Source organism: Temnothorax longispinosus, chromosome 7 (assembly GCF_030848805.1).
Source record: "Temnothorax longispinosus isolate EJ_2023e chromosome 7, Tlon_JGU_v1, whole genome shotgun sequence".
NCBI lineage: Eukaryota > Metazoa > Arthropoda > Insecta > Hymenoptera > Formicidae > Temnothorax > Temnothorax longispinosus.
In genome coordinates, this window is record NC_092364.1 from 6,226,019 (window position 1) to 6,245,816 (window position 19,798).

The following is a 19,798-nucleotide window of genomic DNA, read 5'->3' on the forward strand; positions in this document are numbered from 1 at the left end:
AGGGCCTAATTGCCACTCAACAACTTGGAACTCGTTAATCAAAATCTATCAATTAAAAAAGATGCCTGAGTAAAAAATTTGGTGCGGTTTATAGTCACGTCGAGACTTCAAACGAACCGAGAAAGACGTCAGTTAAACTAGAAAGGCGTACGGCACACGCCCACAAGATATTCTTCTCCGCCTTCCGACACGGGATGGTAATTCCTGTCTGGTAGTAAACTACGCTAATGAAGTGTTCGGGCGAGGATATGTCATTTACGTACATTATACGAGCGTGTTTAGGGTTGCTTTGAAAACAATACGTTATTATTAGCCTAAACGGATACTTATTTCTGTGACTGACACATTCGTTCAATTTTTGTGACACTATTCGGGAGATGAATGCGTATCATATCAATCATAATTTAGTAAAATGGAAAGGACTCAATAATTAATTTTTTGTTCTCCTTTTCTTCGGTGAAGTGGTGCTGCAGCCCCATAAATTTAAAAAGAGTTATCCTAATAATAGATAATAGATAACGAAACGAGGAATATTAAAGAGGTATTTTTTCTTATATTGCCTCAGCGAATAATAATTACCTATTAAGTAAAGTAACAGAGTGAAATAATTCATCGTTATATGTATTAATTTTAGAAATATAGAAGATATAAAACGTCAGATGAGAGTTTAATTGCTCCATTAATCTTTTACTTCTTGCTGACGTTACAAATTTATTCGTAACTTTTCCATATTTATGATAAATCGTCTCTTACAAATGGTACTGGAACAAAGTAACGCGCAACAATATTCTTAGGAGTAGAACGAACCGAAAAAGACTTCAGTTAAATGTCAACGTATCTCACGCGTTCGTAGTGCGTCTGTTGTTAAAAAATACCGCTCGTAACGCGAATATAAACCGTGTTAGCGATCACACATGGTTTACGATGCATCACACAGTAACGAGCGCTTTGAGATTCAACAAAAAACAATAAATTTCCTCGCGCGCGCATTTCGCAAGTCGTTACCCGTGGCCTGCTCCGGGCACAATGAAGCAATTATCCTCCAGTATATGAGCCTATGTTTCAATATGTAAATGCTCGTAATAATGACGATAATAAACCATTCGTAACGTAAGCACCGCGTTTGTTATACGTGCAATATCGGTGGAGATATTAAGTGAAGTTACACATCTAATCATAAGTCGAGGAACATGAGAAAGATTTAAGAATTTTTAATAACGTGCTAATCAAAACTGAGGATTGCAGTGTTCGAGTCAGATATCGAATGGTTTGAAATTTGTTGTTTATTTTTTCCGAATATATTTTGTAATATTTTAATTTTGTAATTATTTAATAATTATTATTAATTCTAAATTTTTGCAAAATTGATTTATTAAGCCCTGTTAATTTATTTTAATAAGTCTTTTTGAAATTTATTACTATTTTCCTTCAATTTAATATGCGCTTTCTATATGATAATTTTTCTATTTTGCGACACGTATATGTATAACAATTTATTTTTAACATATGTCTCATTTCTTTTTTTATTTATCTAATATAATACAATATCTGCTGTGGTTAGCATAAAAAAATATCTTCTATATTAGAAAAACTTTACAGAAATATCCTGATTTTATCCTTAAGCGAATGTATGGATAGGTAAACCTGCTGTGATCCTTCATTGTGATAAATTGGGCCATGTTTAGAAGGCACATGCAGATGTGCATCCTGAACAGCTGCTATTATCGACTCTTTGAACGGCCTACTATTATGCCTGTGACTAATAGAGTTGCGATAAGTCGATGGACGAAAAGGACCAAAACGTCTAATTGCCGTTAGCATCGAATTAAAATCATACAACGGTACAGTACCTATACATAACATCAAAGAAGATAATTTCTTCTCCCATTTTCCTTTCCTCATCACTATTTCTTACTTATCGATGTTTTAAACAACTTTTACACGTAGTATATTAACAAAAAATAAATATTATTAATTGTAAGAAATAAATGGCGTTACAAAAATAAATATTTTTGCAATAATAATATATTCCTTTTTAATAAATAAAATATAAGTATCTTCGCTCGTCTGAAGCAAAAGCTAATCGTATGTTTCGGCCTGTATTACGAGCGATATTCAGATGTTAATAAAAAATTTTTACATTCGCGTGTAATCCGTTTTTATTCTTATAGCCAACGTTTCGACCTACTTGGTCTTCCTCAGGGCAACTATCGTTACATTCACATAATAATCCTTTTAAATATTCCTTTTTTCTTGAAAACAGAACGTTTGGTTATTACAGATTAATAGATACTTTTAAAGGAATCCAATTCTAATTACAATAACTTTACGGGTTTATTAAACTGTAAATTCGCCAACATGTAAGCAACGAGTCGATTGTTGCGAAGATTATTATTCCAAAGTGCATCTAACTACAATCGCGATTTTTCGCCAAACGTATTCTATATATGCACGATCATATTTAAGGTGCGATCTACTTGGCGCTTCAAACGCTCTTGGAAACATTTTATCCTTGTTGTTTATCAAATGTTAAACAAGGACAAAATGATGCTCTGAAGCGTTTGAAGCATCTAGTGGATCACACCACCCTTATAGTCATAGTAAAAGACCACATAGCCAAGAATATGAAAAAAAATTAAAAAGCGCTAAAAGAAAGCTTTTTTTTAAACATATATTTTTTTATATAGAGAATATAAAACAAAACAACCGAAGGTTGGCAGCAGTCGGGAGAAATAGATAAAGGTATTTATTAAAATTGTCTCACAAGAAAAAAACGGTTTTTGATACGAGCAAGTGAAAAGACCTGTGTATAGCAAGCGCATGTAGTTCTCGTCTCCTTGAACGCTTCAGTGGTTATATATCATTTCTCAAATCTCTCTACAAAACGTCGAAAGCGTAAGTCGTGTACGAGGTGGAGGAATACGAGCACACGTTTTGCTCGTAAATCAATAACCGCACAAAAGATCGCCGACCGTCGGCGCGATGTGGTAAACTGTACCCATCGATTATATTCCGATAATGTCATAATCCACGGCAAATGTATTTCGCACACGTAAACCTTCTGCGGCTTTTCACTTGCACAATATCTCATTATTTATATGAATATATTTTCGCATATTATATGAGATACAGTTTGACGATTTATTCGACTGAAACAATTTAATTAATTATATTTAAAATTATTAAGTAATAAATAATCATTAAGTATAGTAGAATTTTACGTTAAAAACTGTAACTAAATTAATCGACATTAGAGAGAGAGTTTATTAATATATCAAGTTTAAATTATTATTATATTATTATAAAATTCTTGATTATTCTGTGTCTTCTTTAATCAAGAAAGTACGAATATACAAATTAGAATATTAAAATTAACCGTAAAACACAATGTATTTCAATGCTGTATTATCAAATAAGTACCTACTCGTGTTTTACTTTTTTTTTTTAACTTCACTCATTTATCATCATGATCAAAAAATAACGGACGTTACCCTAATTATTCCAGTAAAATCAGAAACGATAACATCTAACTAAAGAACAAACTTCATTATAAAATATCTAAAAAATATTAGAGGCTATTCATTAGCAAATAAAACAATGGTTCGTTGAAATTAACGATAATCATCATCTACATTCCCTGAGATAAGTGCATAGAGTCATACGGGCGAACTAGATCTTGCCAATCAAATGGATAGCACTCATCAATCGATTAGTTGTCGTTTTCGTTAATTTGTTATCTCACAGGGTCGTTGCGCGTCGATTAGCGCGATCGTCACGCGGCATTGCTTTCGTCCCCTTGGTTTAATTAGCAAGGCTTCGAGCCGCCCGACCAGTCTCTCGCTCGAGTAATTGCTCGTCTTCGGTTTCACGATCGCGGCTGCTGGACCGCACCTCACGATAATCCCACGAGATTCCTTTCTCTCCCTCTCTATCTCTTTCCGCACCTCGCGGTCTCGTGCCTCCCTCGGGAACGCGACGAGGATACGAATAATGAACGAGCGTCGCCGTGTGTCATAAGCGCGGTCGGCGCGCGTTGCCGTTGATACGCCACCTAAATCAACGTTTATTACGGAGGGCCTGCCCCCTTAACGGCTCGGCGGGCCCCGACTTTCGACTTTCGAGAGGCCTCGTCTCGGCCGTACCAAGGACTCCGCGACCTCTCCCGAATGTCTTCTACCGTCCTCCCTTTCCGACCCGCGGCGAATCTCTCAATAAACGCATCGAGAGCGAAAAGGAGGTTTATTTGAAAGATTTTTACTCGCAAAAAGAGTTATAAGAGAAATCTCATTTCTCTAGGAATATTTTGCGTATCTAATTGTGAATTCTCATGCACATTTTATCTTCGTTGCTGATAATTGCCTTATAAACGAGATAACATAGTCTTTCATTTGATGTTTCATCATATCTGAAATGATTTTCTTTGCCGATTAATTTTCTCGGCTTCCAGCCCCGCATTTGCCAATTCCGTCAGCGAATCTAGTATAGTTCCTTTGACCGCGCGTCCTCTTCAAGGCTCGCTTCCTCGCTTTTCACCGACATCGACATCGGCAATATCCTTTTTGTCTTTTCGGGGTTATTAGTCTTGGCCGGGCGTCAAGACCGCCTGCGGCGTTTCACATCCATGTACCCGCCGTTTTCAGGGAAGGAAAATAAGATGTCTGGAATTTTTATAGAGATATTCTGCCTAAGCGGCGCCTTCTACGATATTCGTGAATGCTGCCCCGTGTCCGATCGAAACACGATCGATTTACATATTGAGCGGAAAGAGAAAGAGAGAAAGAGAAAAAGAGAAAGAGAGAGGGAGGGAAAGAAAAAGAGAGGATGTGGAATCGACGTGCTTGGGTTGTTCCTGAGAAAAACCAAGTGAGAAACGTTTAGCGCTACAAATTGAGATGAGTATACCGTGGGATATTGGTCGATACGAGGCTACCTACCGCGAACAACTATTAGGAAATCACATCACGAGAAAATTACTGAAGTTGCAAGGCATTGTTGTGTGGAGATAATTTTCCTTTTGTTAAATTAAATAATCAACGTATACTTCTAGTTGTGCTTCCACAGCTTGTATAATCATAAAAGCTCGACAAAATTAAAACAGATAAATAAGTATTTTGTTCAATGTAAAAGTAAGTTTTAATTACATAATTTGCAATTTATTTAATCATTATTATAATCACGATAATTTGTAGAATTTATTTTAAAAACGGCAAAAATATGAGAAGTTTTAAAAACCTTTTTTACCTCTTGACCAAGTATTTTGAATTTTTATTTTCAATTAATTATCATACTTGAATTAATCGATTAATCGAAAATAACGAAATATTGTCATAAATAATGATAGCGGCATGCTTGATATTTCCTGGTAATGTTGCGTTATCTTAATCACATTTATATTTAATAATAGCAGTGATGTTATTTATTGCACTATCAAAAATACTGGACAGTTACTTTTTACTCTTAAACATATGCAAATATGACTGATCATGCCATGGTATTTATTATATAATCAATATAATGTTGCGACTGTTATATTTAAGATCATAAGTCGAAACTGTTTTCTAAGAACGATTTATCGTTGACAACTCACGCTTGTAATATCGCGACATGAGATGCATTTGCTCTAACACAGCCGCGTTCAAAATACATTTTCTTTAATTAAAGTCTCTGTTACACTTGAATATTTCATTTTCGGGAGAATGCTGAAAGAGCTTTTAAAAAATTAACGGGATGCGTACAAGAGCCTGCATTATTTTGACGCAAATAAATCTCGTAAATCTGTAAATGAAACAGAGAGAAAGAAACGGCAACATCTAAAGATCTAACAAATACAAGGGCATGATAAATCTGTCGCGACATATATTCGCGATAAACGTAGAGGACAGCGTAATACCGGCAGACGAAACAGGGTTAATAAAATTAAATCGGAGTAACATCACGTGGCGGAGAGTGACGTCTAAATGAGGAGCGCAAATTCGCAAGAGGCGAGGGAAGACTGTCGGCGTGCGTAACTTAATTACAGAAGACGCGAGTGCGTCTGGGCGCGGGATTTAAGGGAACAGACACAGCGCGTCCCCTGAAAAATCCGATAATTCTCTCTCTACATTCGGAATCAAGTCCCACTGCTCCTTTATACGTCGCAAAAACGTGGCCGCTTCTGCGAACGTCGTCCCCGGATGAGAGTTAGGACGGTCCATGCCCATTTAGCGACGTGAATTACTCGCGAAACGTATACGTTAAACCGCACAACGTCCGTCGGCTTTCCGTGCCTTTGAAACTTAATAGCCGCGCCCGGTGAACTATCGTTGGAAAAAGGATTCCGAGATCTCGGGAGCGACGTGGAATTCAGTTGCGCTTCTGAGGGAGGGAAACGAGAGTACCGGTTTCTTCGAACATCTTTCGTCGGAAGATATTTTGACCGAGATTATTATTTATAAAATTTATATTTAACTTTTCACCGACGCGACGGTCAAGTGCAACTTAATTGTAATATCTACGGATTCTCGTGTCCCGTTTTCGTAACGTCGCATCCCTGCGCTGATGAAGATCGTGAGGCGAGATTTACGTAAGGAGATATGCGCGTGTTCCACGGGTCGCTGTTGTTTCTGTGTATAGGCGCCTCCACGAGAAGGAGTTATGCCAGTCGGTGGCCATTTAGCGGCACAAATTACTCGAGCAAAGAGACCATGAACGACCGATTTATCACCGAACGCCGCGGTGTACCGCATACCGTTTCTCTACACACCATACCTCTGTGTGTCATTTTGGTTCTGCCGTAGCTTTCGCCTCGTCTTAGCCCTTTCTTTATACTGTCCCTTCGAGGCAAGGCGCGCTTCTGCTAGCGAAATTAAATGTTCGAAGACGGTTACCGCGTCTAGAACATAACTCCTACGAATGTAAGGTATATGTTCGAATTTTAGAAACCGCGTATTTTTTCCGTTAAAACTGAAAACGATTCTTCGTCAACTATTTTTTCGAAACAATCGCTTAATATTAAATATACTGATAATTAAATGTTTTGATATATTAAATCGTTTTAAATTTTAAAGATTTAAAGATTTGAAGAATTTTAAAGAACTGGCAAGCAATTCTTTAATTGAAATAAAGTATAAGGAATAAAATAAAAAAAGGAAAAATAAAAAAAATGAAAAGAGCGTCCAGATATTAGTATACATTTGCAGTTTAAAGTATTTTGTTTATTAAAAATTTATTGTAAAGACTAACATTTAATTTATTAACTTTTATTATTTAATAATAGTGTGAAGTTTACTTTACAAGTTAATTGGACTAAGAAATATACCTTTTATGTGATTACTTTTTATGATACATTTATATAGTGCTCTTAATCGTCCAGAGATTGGTACATTCACCTTACTATGTTAAGTCATGAAAATTGAATGAAACGTTATTTGATGCCATTATCTTTGTCGTTAGGCAATTACACCGCGAAGTGAATGTGTCTTTACGACACATTGAGAAACCTGGCGTTGTTCCAGCTGTTACTTCAGCCCTATCTTTCCTAAATTGTCAATGAATGAAGGCTTTATCCCATTTCCGGGTTTAAAGAAGTGCTCGAGTTACAGGCATCTCTCAAATTACCCCAGTATTACGCGATCGTTGACAGCGATTAACACGCACAGTTGGACGCGCGTTTGAAGTTTTCGTAGGAATTTACTCGAGTCCGTTGCGGTCTGATGCATCTGATTAAATCTCATTTAATTGAATCTCAAGGGACAGTTAATTTCTACTTACAATTAGAAGCAGAGCTCTGTTTCTTTCGTTTAAGAACAAAAACCAAATACTAGGCGCTAAACGTGTGATGATATAAACTTAATCTAAAGTGCGCCTAAATAAGCGCCACAATAAAAATAGCAGTTTATTGTATCCCGAGTTAATATTTAAAAAATATCTGATTGCAAAACTGCCGGATATAAACCGGGATAATAGTTATGGCGAAAAATGTTCGATCGATTATCAGTCTGTTAACCCTCGGGATTAAACGGGCGGCGGACAAGTAAGAAGAACGGTTTATTGTGGCAGAAAGTGCGCAGCATCAACGAACTTCTATTTCGGTACGCCATGAGGACGACGAGAACTTACTCCTCGTGACATAACCCTCGGGTTAGTGGCCTCTTCTTGACACCCTAACTCTTTCTCTTGAGTCGCACTCTTTCTGTTGATCCGACACTTCTTTTGAATGGCACGTGCGACAATCAAAAGCTACAGTTCATCTACAAGCGAAAACAATGACGGTTTTACCTTTTATAATCAATTAGACGATCCGAATAGAGTATAAATCTCGTGATTTTTACAAACAAATATTTTTTTAAATCACCATCGTTCAAATTCAATGCATGTAATTTGTTTTATTTTATTTATTAATTATTTAATTAATGCATATGATAAATTATATGCTTTGAAATAATTAATTGATAACAATTAAACGGAAAAAATATTAATCTAAAAATGTTACATTTTCTAGTTATTTTGAAATGATAAATAAATGATATTGGATCCGATAAACTAATCTTTGAAAAAATAGTAGTGCACTGTAGTTCATTGACGGACCAGAAAAAAATCGGCGGGTATATCGCCGACTGAAAAATGCGACTGCTGGGATACGTCATATCTTACGATATCACCGAATAAACACACATCCGTGTTAAAGATTATTTTGTTGAATCGCCTTCCGCGTGGCTTACTTCCGCTACCGCAATGATGTATATAATAGTTCGTAACTACAGCGAGAGCCGAACTAGCATTTTAATGCGCCTGAAATAATTTCGGCCTCCTCGACGGATGCCATAACATTTACAATTATTTGATACATATTCTGTCAACAAACATCCACGGCATTCAATGTAAACGACGTTACGTCAGGCACGCGGATGTTCGCGGTTCTTTACACCTGTTCTTATTTCCTCTCCGTTCGCGTACATTGTCTTTTCTGTATATTTTCTCGGCAATCCTCACTGGGTCAGTATGTATTCTTTTACTTAAGGTATTATCTCAAAGTCTTTTAAGTCTTTCCGAATTTCCCATTCCTCTTCGAGATGAGCTATTAGGTTTAGGATACGTATTATAGAGAGAAAATAAACGGACACGAGTAAAAATAAAAAATATATATAATAAACTCATCGTTAAATATATTTTTATCTACAATGTAGTAATAGTCATTATATGTCATTAACGTACGAACAACGTGCTCTCGTCGTTGCTTTTTATCCTTCTTATCTATCTTGCGGTAACGTAAATAATTAATTTCGCCTCGCTTGTAATTATATCTTAATCGCGATGTAGCCGCTAACCCGGCGACCTCCAAACTGTAGGCGGTGATTTAACGCGACGGGATGACCCAGCGTGTCTACCTATCGCGCGCGCCAAGCTTTCTGTTATTTGTCCTCGTTAAAGTTTTTAGTTTCCCACTTAACCCAAGCCCACGAGTGTCATGCTAATTTGCCCACGAGATAGGATTCGACCACGGGCGGCGAACGTTTGGGATTTAATCAGATGAGCGTAAATTTTATCCGCCACCGTGATAAATCCTCCCGTTCCCTCTTTCATCGATTCCAATCTCGTGCGGTGGCCCGCGCTGCTTGAGAAAAAGTAACTTGACCACCGAAAAATGCGACGCGGCCACAGCAGCGTCCGCGTTTCTCCGTTCGAATAATCTATGCGTTCTATTCGATAATTTAAGGATTTACCGTAATGCGTGAAATTGAAGAACGTGCGCGGATTGCATAAATCCTGTCAACCGATGCAAGTTATTCGCTTCACGAAGCTATGATTTCCAACGCGAGAGATTCGTTTAAGCAATCGTATAGAAGCCTGATGAAAAGAAATTACGAAAAATTTTGAAAAAACATTTATTCTCCAGTAACTCTTGGAAAAAAACTCCTCTTTTTCTCTTTCTCTTTTTTTCTCTCTCTCTCTCCTAATCTAAAATATGACTTTTAGATGTGCCTATGACGTCTTTTAGTTGCTCGCGTCGTTTGGAATCAATTCACTCAATTTTATTGCGGCCGTTATACGATGTGCCATTTTCATTCCGCGCTGCTTATGCAAGAATGCTGAACGAGATGCATGCCTCGTATCACGTAGCTAGACGAATATTACGTGACGATACGCACGGATTCGGCCTTGTCGGACGCAACAGTCGCGATTCTCAGAATGTATTTAATCGATGACGGGCAAAAGTTCGCGCATTCGATTCGTCAGACTGATTCAGATGCGCGAAATGTCACGTGTGCACAACTGCACGATGACGCTGCATGGAATGCGTGCCTGCGAACCGGCACGTACCATTCACACGCATGTTTAGTAATAAATGATGAGATAATCGAATATCTTATTGATTTGTATCTCGTTATTATATGCATATTTATGCATATTATTCTACGTGTTTATAGATAGCCGTAGTAGTTTATAGACAAATAAGCTGAAAGCAGTATTTACCAAAATAATTCAAATAAAGTATAAAAACTCCTTAATTTCTCTAATGTACATTCAATTAGCATGTCAAATTAAATATGTAAAAAATATATACAAATACATCGCAAATAAAAGAGGAAAAATTATTTTAAGACAGTAGATTAAATTGTGTATGATGAGATTGTAAGAGAGAATATTGTAAATACTATAGTTATAGTATTTTATATATTTGTATCATATTTTATCATTTTATACTCTATTTATTTGAACTAATTGCATTTCCGTAATATTTAAGTTTGATAAAACTTCTATAATTAAACTTGTATTAAATTCAACCGGTTTATTGAGATCGTCATTGTGTGCCGGATGAATAATTTTACTTCAATGTACAAGGTTCATGTAAAAATGAAATTTACTTTAGATAATTTTCTTTTGATATAACATTTAATGGAGTAGCATTGCAGCACGTTATCGTTAAAAATCTTCAATTAGAACGAAGGGAATTCTCCATATGTGGTTTAATTGGACGAACGAGGAACGTATGTAAATTTGATACAAGATATCAGAGTAATACCACATTTGGTACATCTCTTTTAGAAATTCCTCGATAAGAGGTACCTACATTTATGGTCAGAAGAAAGGACGAGAAAGCGTAAAGACACTTGATAAAAAAACTGATAAAACCCGCAAATTAAAAGATATCAATTTATAACTCCAATAAATCTTCATCTCGATTCGTATAATAATAAAAAATATTATATATAACGTTTATAAAAAGAATGTATGTGATGGATGTTTATAAAAATTCTTTAATCGTATTCACAATTTATTTTACAAAAATTTATCTTTTATATTCTTTTATAAATTAACTTGCATTTTCTTATAAAAATTTTCGACAATTGATTAATACAATAAATCTTACTACATACCCAATGTAAAGAAAATTCGACGACTTGAATTTGTGTAATATAAAAATAGCGTCATATAAAAGTACCATTGCGTATAGAAGCCCGATAAAATGTCCAAGGCGGTCGAATCGATCAAATCCGCGTACATCGATCCCGTTATTGACGCACGCACGCTCTCTGGTGCGATGCGATGATCGACAATTTACAGACACACGATGTGTCAGACACGGGCGACGCTGTATGCTCCTTGCTTCATTAGTAATTACCGACGCTTCTGGCACCGTATCCTCGATGAATATTGCATGAGAGAAATTTCGTACGCTTTTTATTGCGCGCCGGTTGTCGCGAAAGAGATAATCGGTCTTTGTCTCTTGTTTATCAGCGGCATGCAATTAACGCGACTTGTCGCGACGATTTTTGCCGGATTACGCGATGGTGCAACCGGTCAATCAATGTGAAAAACGAACAGAATAAACAAATATTCGTATTGAGATGTTAATGTGAGATATTAATGTAAATTCTGAAAAAATTGTCATTATCGCTGCACCTCTATTCTTCCTTTCTTCCAATATTTTCTAACATAATTGTATACACAATGTGCTATTAACGTATTTGATACTAAATTAGTATTATGATTTTATTAAGTAAATGTTACGTTACAGAAAAATTATTAACAAAACTTAAAATCATGTGTAGCAACTTTGGGATTTGAAGTATTAGACATTTTCTTTTGATTCTTTCAACAAAAGAGAGAAAAAAATTCACACCTGTAATGCACCGGAGAATGACACAGTTAATAGCTGACTACACGTTTGAAGTGTGTGTAAAGAGACACTGGTGCTTAATTAGAGTGTTGACGTTGGTGAACAGAAGAGCTTGTTAACTGTACTACGACACGCTACATCTGTAAATCCGCGTATGTCCATTAACACCAACATACGTCTCGCCAGTGACTTATCACGCCGGGTGTATCATCGATCATCGCTCTCTTAAGCGTTGTCAAAAATGAGTGTATCCATTAACGAATGAAAGCAATTATCCTTGAAATATCAGATTATGTCAAATGCATTATGCATCGAAACCTATACAGTCGTAAAAGCACTGATTACACTTACGTTATATTACTTGAATAAAACGATAATTATTAATAATCTGTTTTTAATTAATACCGACGATAAGTATTTAATATTATTTTTATACACAACAAATTTTATTTTTGAAAAAAATTTATTAAAACGGACTAATTTTGTTTTTAAATTTTTAAGAATGTAGCGCAGATTAAGTGCTTTAAATATCTTTTATCTAAATATAAAGTAATTTCTACCATTTTTTTATGTGGCAGTTTTTTTCCCAATTGCAGCACGTACATTTCAATTTTCTGTCTCGTCGTATCTGCGAAATTTCGAAGTCTTTTTTACAAATATTTTAAATCAAATTATTATACTCGCAGTGGTATCCATAATTTAACGTCACCGAAGGCAGCGCGCAATTGAGTTGAAACATTTAAGCACGGGGACACGACTTGCTTCGTGAATCGAATTTATGCGCTAATAATTTATACCATCCGCGATGCGCCAGCCAAAGATGTAAACTACATCCGATCCCTAATATCGCTTACGTCTGCATTGAAATTCTAAAATTAGCAATAAAAGATGTATCTTAGAGGATGATACAAAACTGCGCCGTGTATTCGGCAAAGAAGATTTACCTTGCAATGTATACTATTAAAAAAAGTGCATCCAATTATATTTCAGAAAACGCATGCGATAAATGAAATATAAAAAGAACAATTCGCTCTAATACATATAATTTTCGTGAGAAATATGTTATTCTCTATGGAAATATTAAATGAACATTTCAAGCACATTATTTACATTTTTTTCCTTCACTGATTATTGTTGTCAAAAAATAATATTTATACAAAATTAGATTTTGCATAAGATATTTTTACAATTTTTCTTTTTTTTTCAAAATATAAAAAGTGTCAGTGCTCGATCAGTAGTTCAAATTTCAAATATCCTTTCAGCCTTTATCGACTCTTGAAAGGGGTAAAACGCGAGCGGCCGATTTCTAAGTATTATTCATCTACGGCGCCTTTTTGCAAAGAGCGTTATGATATCGCGTTGATGCCAATAGAGTCGATGGATTCTAGCGACTGGTATAAATCGACTAATTCTCTTCGAATGTCTCGTAGACGTTTCTAATGCTTGCAATAGCACGTTTCACAGAAACGTTACTGTATGCAGACTTGTGAATTTTTCTTTTCTACACGGCAATTCGATTAAATTACACGCTTAGATAAGACTATCGGTATCAGCCTGTCGATGTATGAGGCTTATTGTCGAGGCGAATCGCACTATATCGCGCTCGGTTCGTATCGCAATGACGTCGTAAATCCAATGCACGCGTTCCGGTGTAATTAATCTTTGCTCAACTGTAATATAGCGCGCAAGATCTGCAGGCTCGTAAAAATGGAAAGTATAAATGCGTGTAGAGCGCAATCGGAAAATCGATGTTAGTGTGCGACACCGCAACCTGCGTTACCACGCCAAATAACTCTGGCCGTCTCTATCATCTTTATCATTTCTTTACTTCTCTTGTATAGCATGCATTAACATATTTTAGCCCTCTACAGCCGAATAACAAATCACGCTCGTTTAGCAACGAGTTTTATAGCCTTTTTAAATATATAATAGTCGAATGGTTAACGAGAAATAATATACTTTATCGTTAAAATAATAAAATAATAAAAATATTCGTAAAGACATGTATATATTATTAAATATATAAAAAAACAAAGATATAAAATAATTAACAGTGAAATAATGAACACAGAATTTAACCGATATTCACTATAATCTCAAACGAAAGGTAATAATGTCATAGTAATATATTAACGTAAATTGTGGTTTTCTTTCAGAGTGCAAAATTGAATTAAATTAAAATATAATTACGTCTTAATCAATTATTATTATGTGTTACGTGCCACAATCGCAAAAAGAAGCATCGAGATAGCACGAGAGTTTTAACGTTTTAATTATGCTACCTTGTTATTAACTACTTGTACTATATCTTGTACCATTTTCTTATTATTCTCCTTATAAAATACGAGTTCAATATTTTGTAATCGCGTGCTCCTATTGCTACAATCCCTTTAATAATCCCTTCGACATGCTAAGTGAAACCATAACATTATGATGCGGCACGCAATCTTGGTCTACCCCAGAAAACATTTTGAATTTATATCCTTTTGATTAATCGCGTTAACGTTAATTAAGCTTGTACGTCGATTCCTCAAAAATGTCGTTAGAGGATAAAAAAAATACTGGTTATATCATTTTGTCATAACCGTTATCATTTAATACCCGATAATTTTACCTCATTAATCACTCAATGATTAGCGATTAAGAATCATAGCGGTATGGGCATTATTGTTACTTTACGATATTGCTTTCTCCGCGAAACTCCTTATTCTGGTTGCATTAAACCTTTTAAGACGTTCATTAACATCACGCACTTGCGCTCTTGTACTGTTTATAGCAGGTAAACGATCGTGTATGCATCTTTTCTTTAAAAAAACCGTACGTCTTGTACTCGCCTCGAATGTCTTATCCGCGGATACTGATCACATGCTCATAATAACACAGCCGCGCGAGCTATTATAATTATTGATTTTCCAAGGTGGCGAATTACGCTTAATCGATGCATTTCCGATCATAAAGAGAGACATTTCTAATTAATGCTGATAAATATTTCTAATTAACGCTGATAAATATGTAGAAATCTAAATCGAATTCTTTGCAGTTACGCGATTTTAGTTTTATGACTGCTAATTTGAAATCGTAAGCGGAAACCTCGTACTCAGAACCGAATAAATCAATAAATCGTAACAGTCCAAGAAACGTATCTGGCTGCATCCAAACGCAGTAGCAGAGACAAAAAGAGAAAAAATTGAGAGAGAAAGAAAGTTAAATTCTATGAAAATTATAAGTTTGCTGACAGATATTTTATTTTTCATACAATTATCTAAACATTGATCTCGATCTTATTTTCGAGCGTCGATTGACGAGCGACTTTTTTCAGCTTTTTGATGAGATTTTAACTAAAATTCAATTGAAATTGTTCAAACACAATAAATAATATTTTATTGATATTTGCTGCATCGAAAATTTAATTCGCAAAAAATCTCTATTTTTAATCATTCTTATCGCTTAACAATTGTTAATTTTTAGTATCATCGTGTTACGTAAGATCGTAACGTTTGCATGAACAAAACTTAACTATAAAAATTTCCAAGTTAAGAAATAATTATTTATCTATCTATTTTTTTTTTTTGCAAATTCAAAAACAACTATTTTGCCTGGATGGATCATTGATATCTAGCTGCTGTGCATTCAGCGTAGGTATTAAACGGTGATAATTATCGTAAAAATGCGTAAGGCCTTCCGTACAAAAATGCAGACGTGCGTGAGATATTTACATCTTTGCGCACAAATCGTTGGAGTAAATGATGTGGCTAGCAGGTCGATGCATCTTCGCGATGCAACGGCGTGTTTAATCGCGATGACAGCAACACGTTGGAGGAGAAGTAAATATGGTGGAGACACTCTCAAGCCAGAGTCCGGTCAATCGCAGCCATAAAATTAACCTGCGCGATTTCTTATCAATTAAAGTTAATTTTAAACGTTAATTTTTAAACTGTCAAAAGCTAAATACTATAAAATAGACATTGATAAGAAAATGTAACTAGATTATTGTATATACGTATATACGAAAAATAAAGGAAATGTATATAATTAAACTTTTTTATAATTAATTTTTTTAACCTAATAAGGTCATTCTTCAGGTACTGTGTCAATCAACTGTGTCAACTCTGGCTTGTGAGTATATCTAAATTGATTCAAATTTTTTACAAATTAATTTAAGAATTGTAGTAATATATTGTTTTTTAAATTATTGTGTAACACGGATTAAAATCGAAATAAATAAAAAAAATTATAAACTACGTCAAAAATATGATTTTAGAAGCCAAAATACGATTTTTTTCAAAGGATGGTATATAGATACGTAGCAATGGAAAAATATCGTAAAATAAAATTTTACATTTCTCTATATGTTTAATCTCTACCGTTAATTTTTATATTTTTTAATTATATTAGATTAGGATATGATACGTATTGTCTTCATAAAAATTAATCAACATTTTATCAATATCGATGCTTAATTTTAATGCATTTATTTTCTACATATGTGTAGCAACTTATAAGAACGATTAATGAACGATTTATGCGTTCATTAACGCAAACCTGCTTTGTGTACATCTTGAGAGTACGTCTGTTAATATTTTTCCCTCGACGAGAGTTGAGCTTATTATAAATTCATGCTTTTCTGCGATCGAGAGTAAAGCTCGTTGCGAACGACAACGTGCTGGCAGCATGTAACTCGCGACAACTCCGATCGAACGTGTGAAACTTACGACTTCATTCGCGTACTCTGGCGTTGCCTTAATTACACGGCTTTTTTGGTTCGTGAGTACACGAACCGCGCCGCGCACTCGTCTTATTATTTCGCAAATACCGCGAAAGAGATTAAAAGAGCAAGCAATGAATTACCGCGTTGAACACTCTGTGTTTAGCGCTCGCGCCGCGCGTTCGTGTTCGGCCAGAGAAAGAGAGAGAGAGAGAGAGAGAGAGAGAGAGAGAGAGAGAGAGAGAGAGAGAGAGAAAGAGAGAGAGAGAGAGAGAGAGATACGCGATCGCGTTCGTTTTGCGATGCGAGATTGTCACGCACGTCTTTAATACTACGCGCGCTGGCGTACGTGCTGGCGTACTCCGGGAACTATTGAGAAATTAAAATGATTACACCGTGCAATCACGTAGTCAGTACGGGAGTCAGTACGCGAAATGAGGCGGTGCGGTCAGCCTTTAAGAGGAGCCGAACGCTCCTGCGAGCTTTTCTCCGGGGAGATAAACCCCGGAACCAAAAAGATAAAAAAAAGGGAGAAAATATCGACCGCTCGTTTCTGATAACTCATTTCATTTACCGGACCTGCATTCAGGTGCGCGCGTGATCGCGTTCGTTTTACGATCGCCGGATCGTGTCACGCACGTCTTTAATACGCGCCCTACGCGTTACTATGTATCTATAGAGAAGCTTTGAGACATTAATGATGATTACACTAAGCGCGTGTACCGGAGCTACGGGCCGAGTCCATCAAGCTCCAACACGCTCCGCATTTCTCCCAGGGAAGAAATTTGAAATGGATAAAAAAAAATCGATCATTATTCCCGATAACGCATCTCATTTACCGGTCGTGTCTTTTTAGGGACATTACGCGAGATATATCCGTTTGCAATAAGATCGTACGCCGTACGCGATGTCGCGCCAAATGGACGCTAAAGACAGGCTTTAGTACCGCTCTCGCGTCGCGTAACTTCTCGATCAACGACAAGCTTTATCGATAGTTTAAATGCCGATTCGTCGTCGTTGCATGTTTCCGCAGCGTCGTGAATTACAACTTTGCGTTATGACTTCATTCGTCAAAGCCGCCGGACACACGAGTGGCTTCTCCATGAACATTGACGCTCGAGATAAGTGTCATGAATTACGAAGTCGGTTGAAAATACGTATTCATCGCGCCCAAGATTGTATCATTAGGGGACAAAAAGGTTTCAGTAAACGACAGGACTGGCCACAGATTAAAACATTTGAAAAACCTGTTTCTCGCTCGCCCGATTATTATATCGTTGAATTCGACAGTTTATAATCATATTAAAATACTCACGAGATAACGTCACAATAAGTGTACTTGTAAAAGAAAATTTTTCATAATTGATATTAAATAATTAATATTGTCATCTCTATGTCTTTTTCAGCCATCTTTCACAGAAGAACAACAGCAATCGGACAAGTAACAATGCAAAGCATGGCGACCTGTCTCTTTCTCTGTATGGATTCTTGCGGTGTACTTTACGGCTCGGTAAGTAAAGTTGTCTTTTGAAATAAACTTCGCCCTTTATTTTCACTAATACGAATCATGAAAACATTTCGCGGAATATAAGAAATTTCAAAGTGCAGAATATAAGTAATTTTATTTAAATTTTTCTTTTTATTTCAAATATTATAAACGACGGTGATATAAAAGTTATTATAAATAAATATGAATGGATGAACTATATAATAAGAATAAAATCGGCGCATTACATATGTATATATAAAATGAAGATGTAAAGAAATAATCGGCGCATTTTTTACTACATAAATAAAAACTGCATTTCTTGAAAATTTTATTTATGTATAGAGTTTTTGGCAAGAAGTATAACAAAAATGATAATAATCGTTACCAAATTTGGAGACAATTTTTATTATGCGGAATTTACGCTATTATCTTTGCTATTATTTTTTTTTTTTTTATCAAACTTACTATATCTATAATATATTTCTTTTCGATTTAATTAATTATATTTATTAGATCGCGCGCGCTCTCTAAATTTTATACAATTGGTATTTCTCGCGGCTAATATTTTATTACACAAAATAAATCAAAATGTAGTAACTAATTAATTGATACATTTATGAGCTCAATTTCGTGAGGTCTGTAGGTATAATAAATCAGCTATGAATTATCCAGGATGGAATACTATCCTAAATCTATTTTAGTCTATCCATTTTAAGGCAATAAATCTGTGATGTGTTATATTTTTCTCTAATATTATACCCTTTTAATTTGACATTTATCTAGGTTTTTCACAGATCAGATTACTTTAATTTAGAATATATTAAGATAATCACTCACCAACATGTTGCGCAGCAGCGGAGTTGTAACTGCGTTGAACTGCGGCATTCAAATGACGTTGAACTAGAAATACAAATATATATCAAGATTAGAAAAGCGTTTAATAAATATTCTAGAAAATGGTTATTTCGTGCATTGAATCATTTTATCTACTTTGAATAGATACTTATAATTAATTTAAAATTACGTAATTTTCAAAAAATCTTTTTCAATTTTATAAATAAACTAGATTTTTTGCCCGCGCGCGCTTTGCGCGGGCTCAAAATCTGTTCCCCTCTCCCCAAACTCACTCATTATTAATTAAGAGCACCTTTGATATTCTTTCTCCTCAAACTCTAACCTACATCTTCGAATTCTTTTTTAAAAAATAAAAAATAATAGATAATATTATAGATGCAGATTAGCATATTGTCAAATATTTCAAAAATGTAATCCCTTATATTAAAGTCTTTAAATTTTATTTTTGCTCGCGCCTCGCGCGTTTTCACTCTCCGTTGACCCACCATTATTAACTCTCTTTTATTTTCTTCCATTTTATTTTCTCTTTTTGAAATCATCAAAAAATTAGAAAAATTTGGACACCGGTTTCAAGAAAATCAATTCTTAATAAAAAATTATCCATTAATAAAAAATTAAACTTATCCTCCAAAAATTAAAAAAATTTTGA

General features: G+C 35.2%; 1 protein-coding gene and 1 long non-coding RNA gene across 6 annotated transcripts in view; one reads left to right on the forward strand and one right to left on the reverse strand.

Moving 5' to 3' along the window:
- LOC139815687 (uncharacterized) overlaps positions 1 to 19,798 on the forward strand; it is a 239,480-nt gene that overhangs the window by 173,981 nt on the left and 45,701 nt on the right. The window contains exon 3 of the mRNA XM_071782753.1: positions 18,212 to 18,315. Coding sequence (XP_071638854.1) covers positions 18,212 to 18,315 — 104 coding nt within the window. The remainder of the gene's footprint in view (positions 1 to 18,211; positions 18,316 to 19,798) is intronic.
- LOC139815691 (uncharacterized) overlaps positions 1 to 19,798 on the reverse strand; it is a 197,857-nt gene that overhangs the window by 72,764 nt on the left and 105,295 nt on the right. For 4 of the 5 annotated variants that reach the window (XR_011732802.1, XR_011732805.1, XR_011732803.1 and 1 more), the window contains exon 3: positions 19,132 to 19,194. The exons of the other annotated variant lie outside the window; for it this stretch is intronic. This is a non-coding gene — a long non-coding RNA (uncharacterized lncRNA). The remainder of the gene's footprint in view (positions 1 to 19,131; positions 19,195 to 19,798) is intronic. 5 annotated transcript variants of the gene reach the window in all.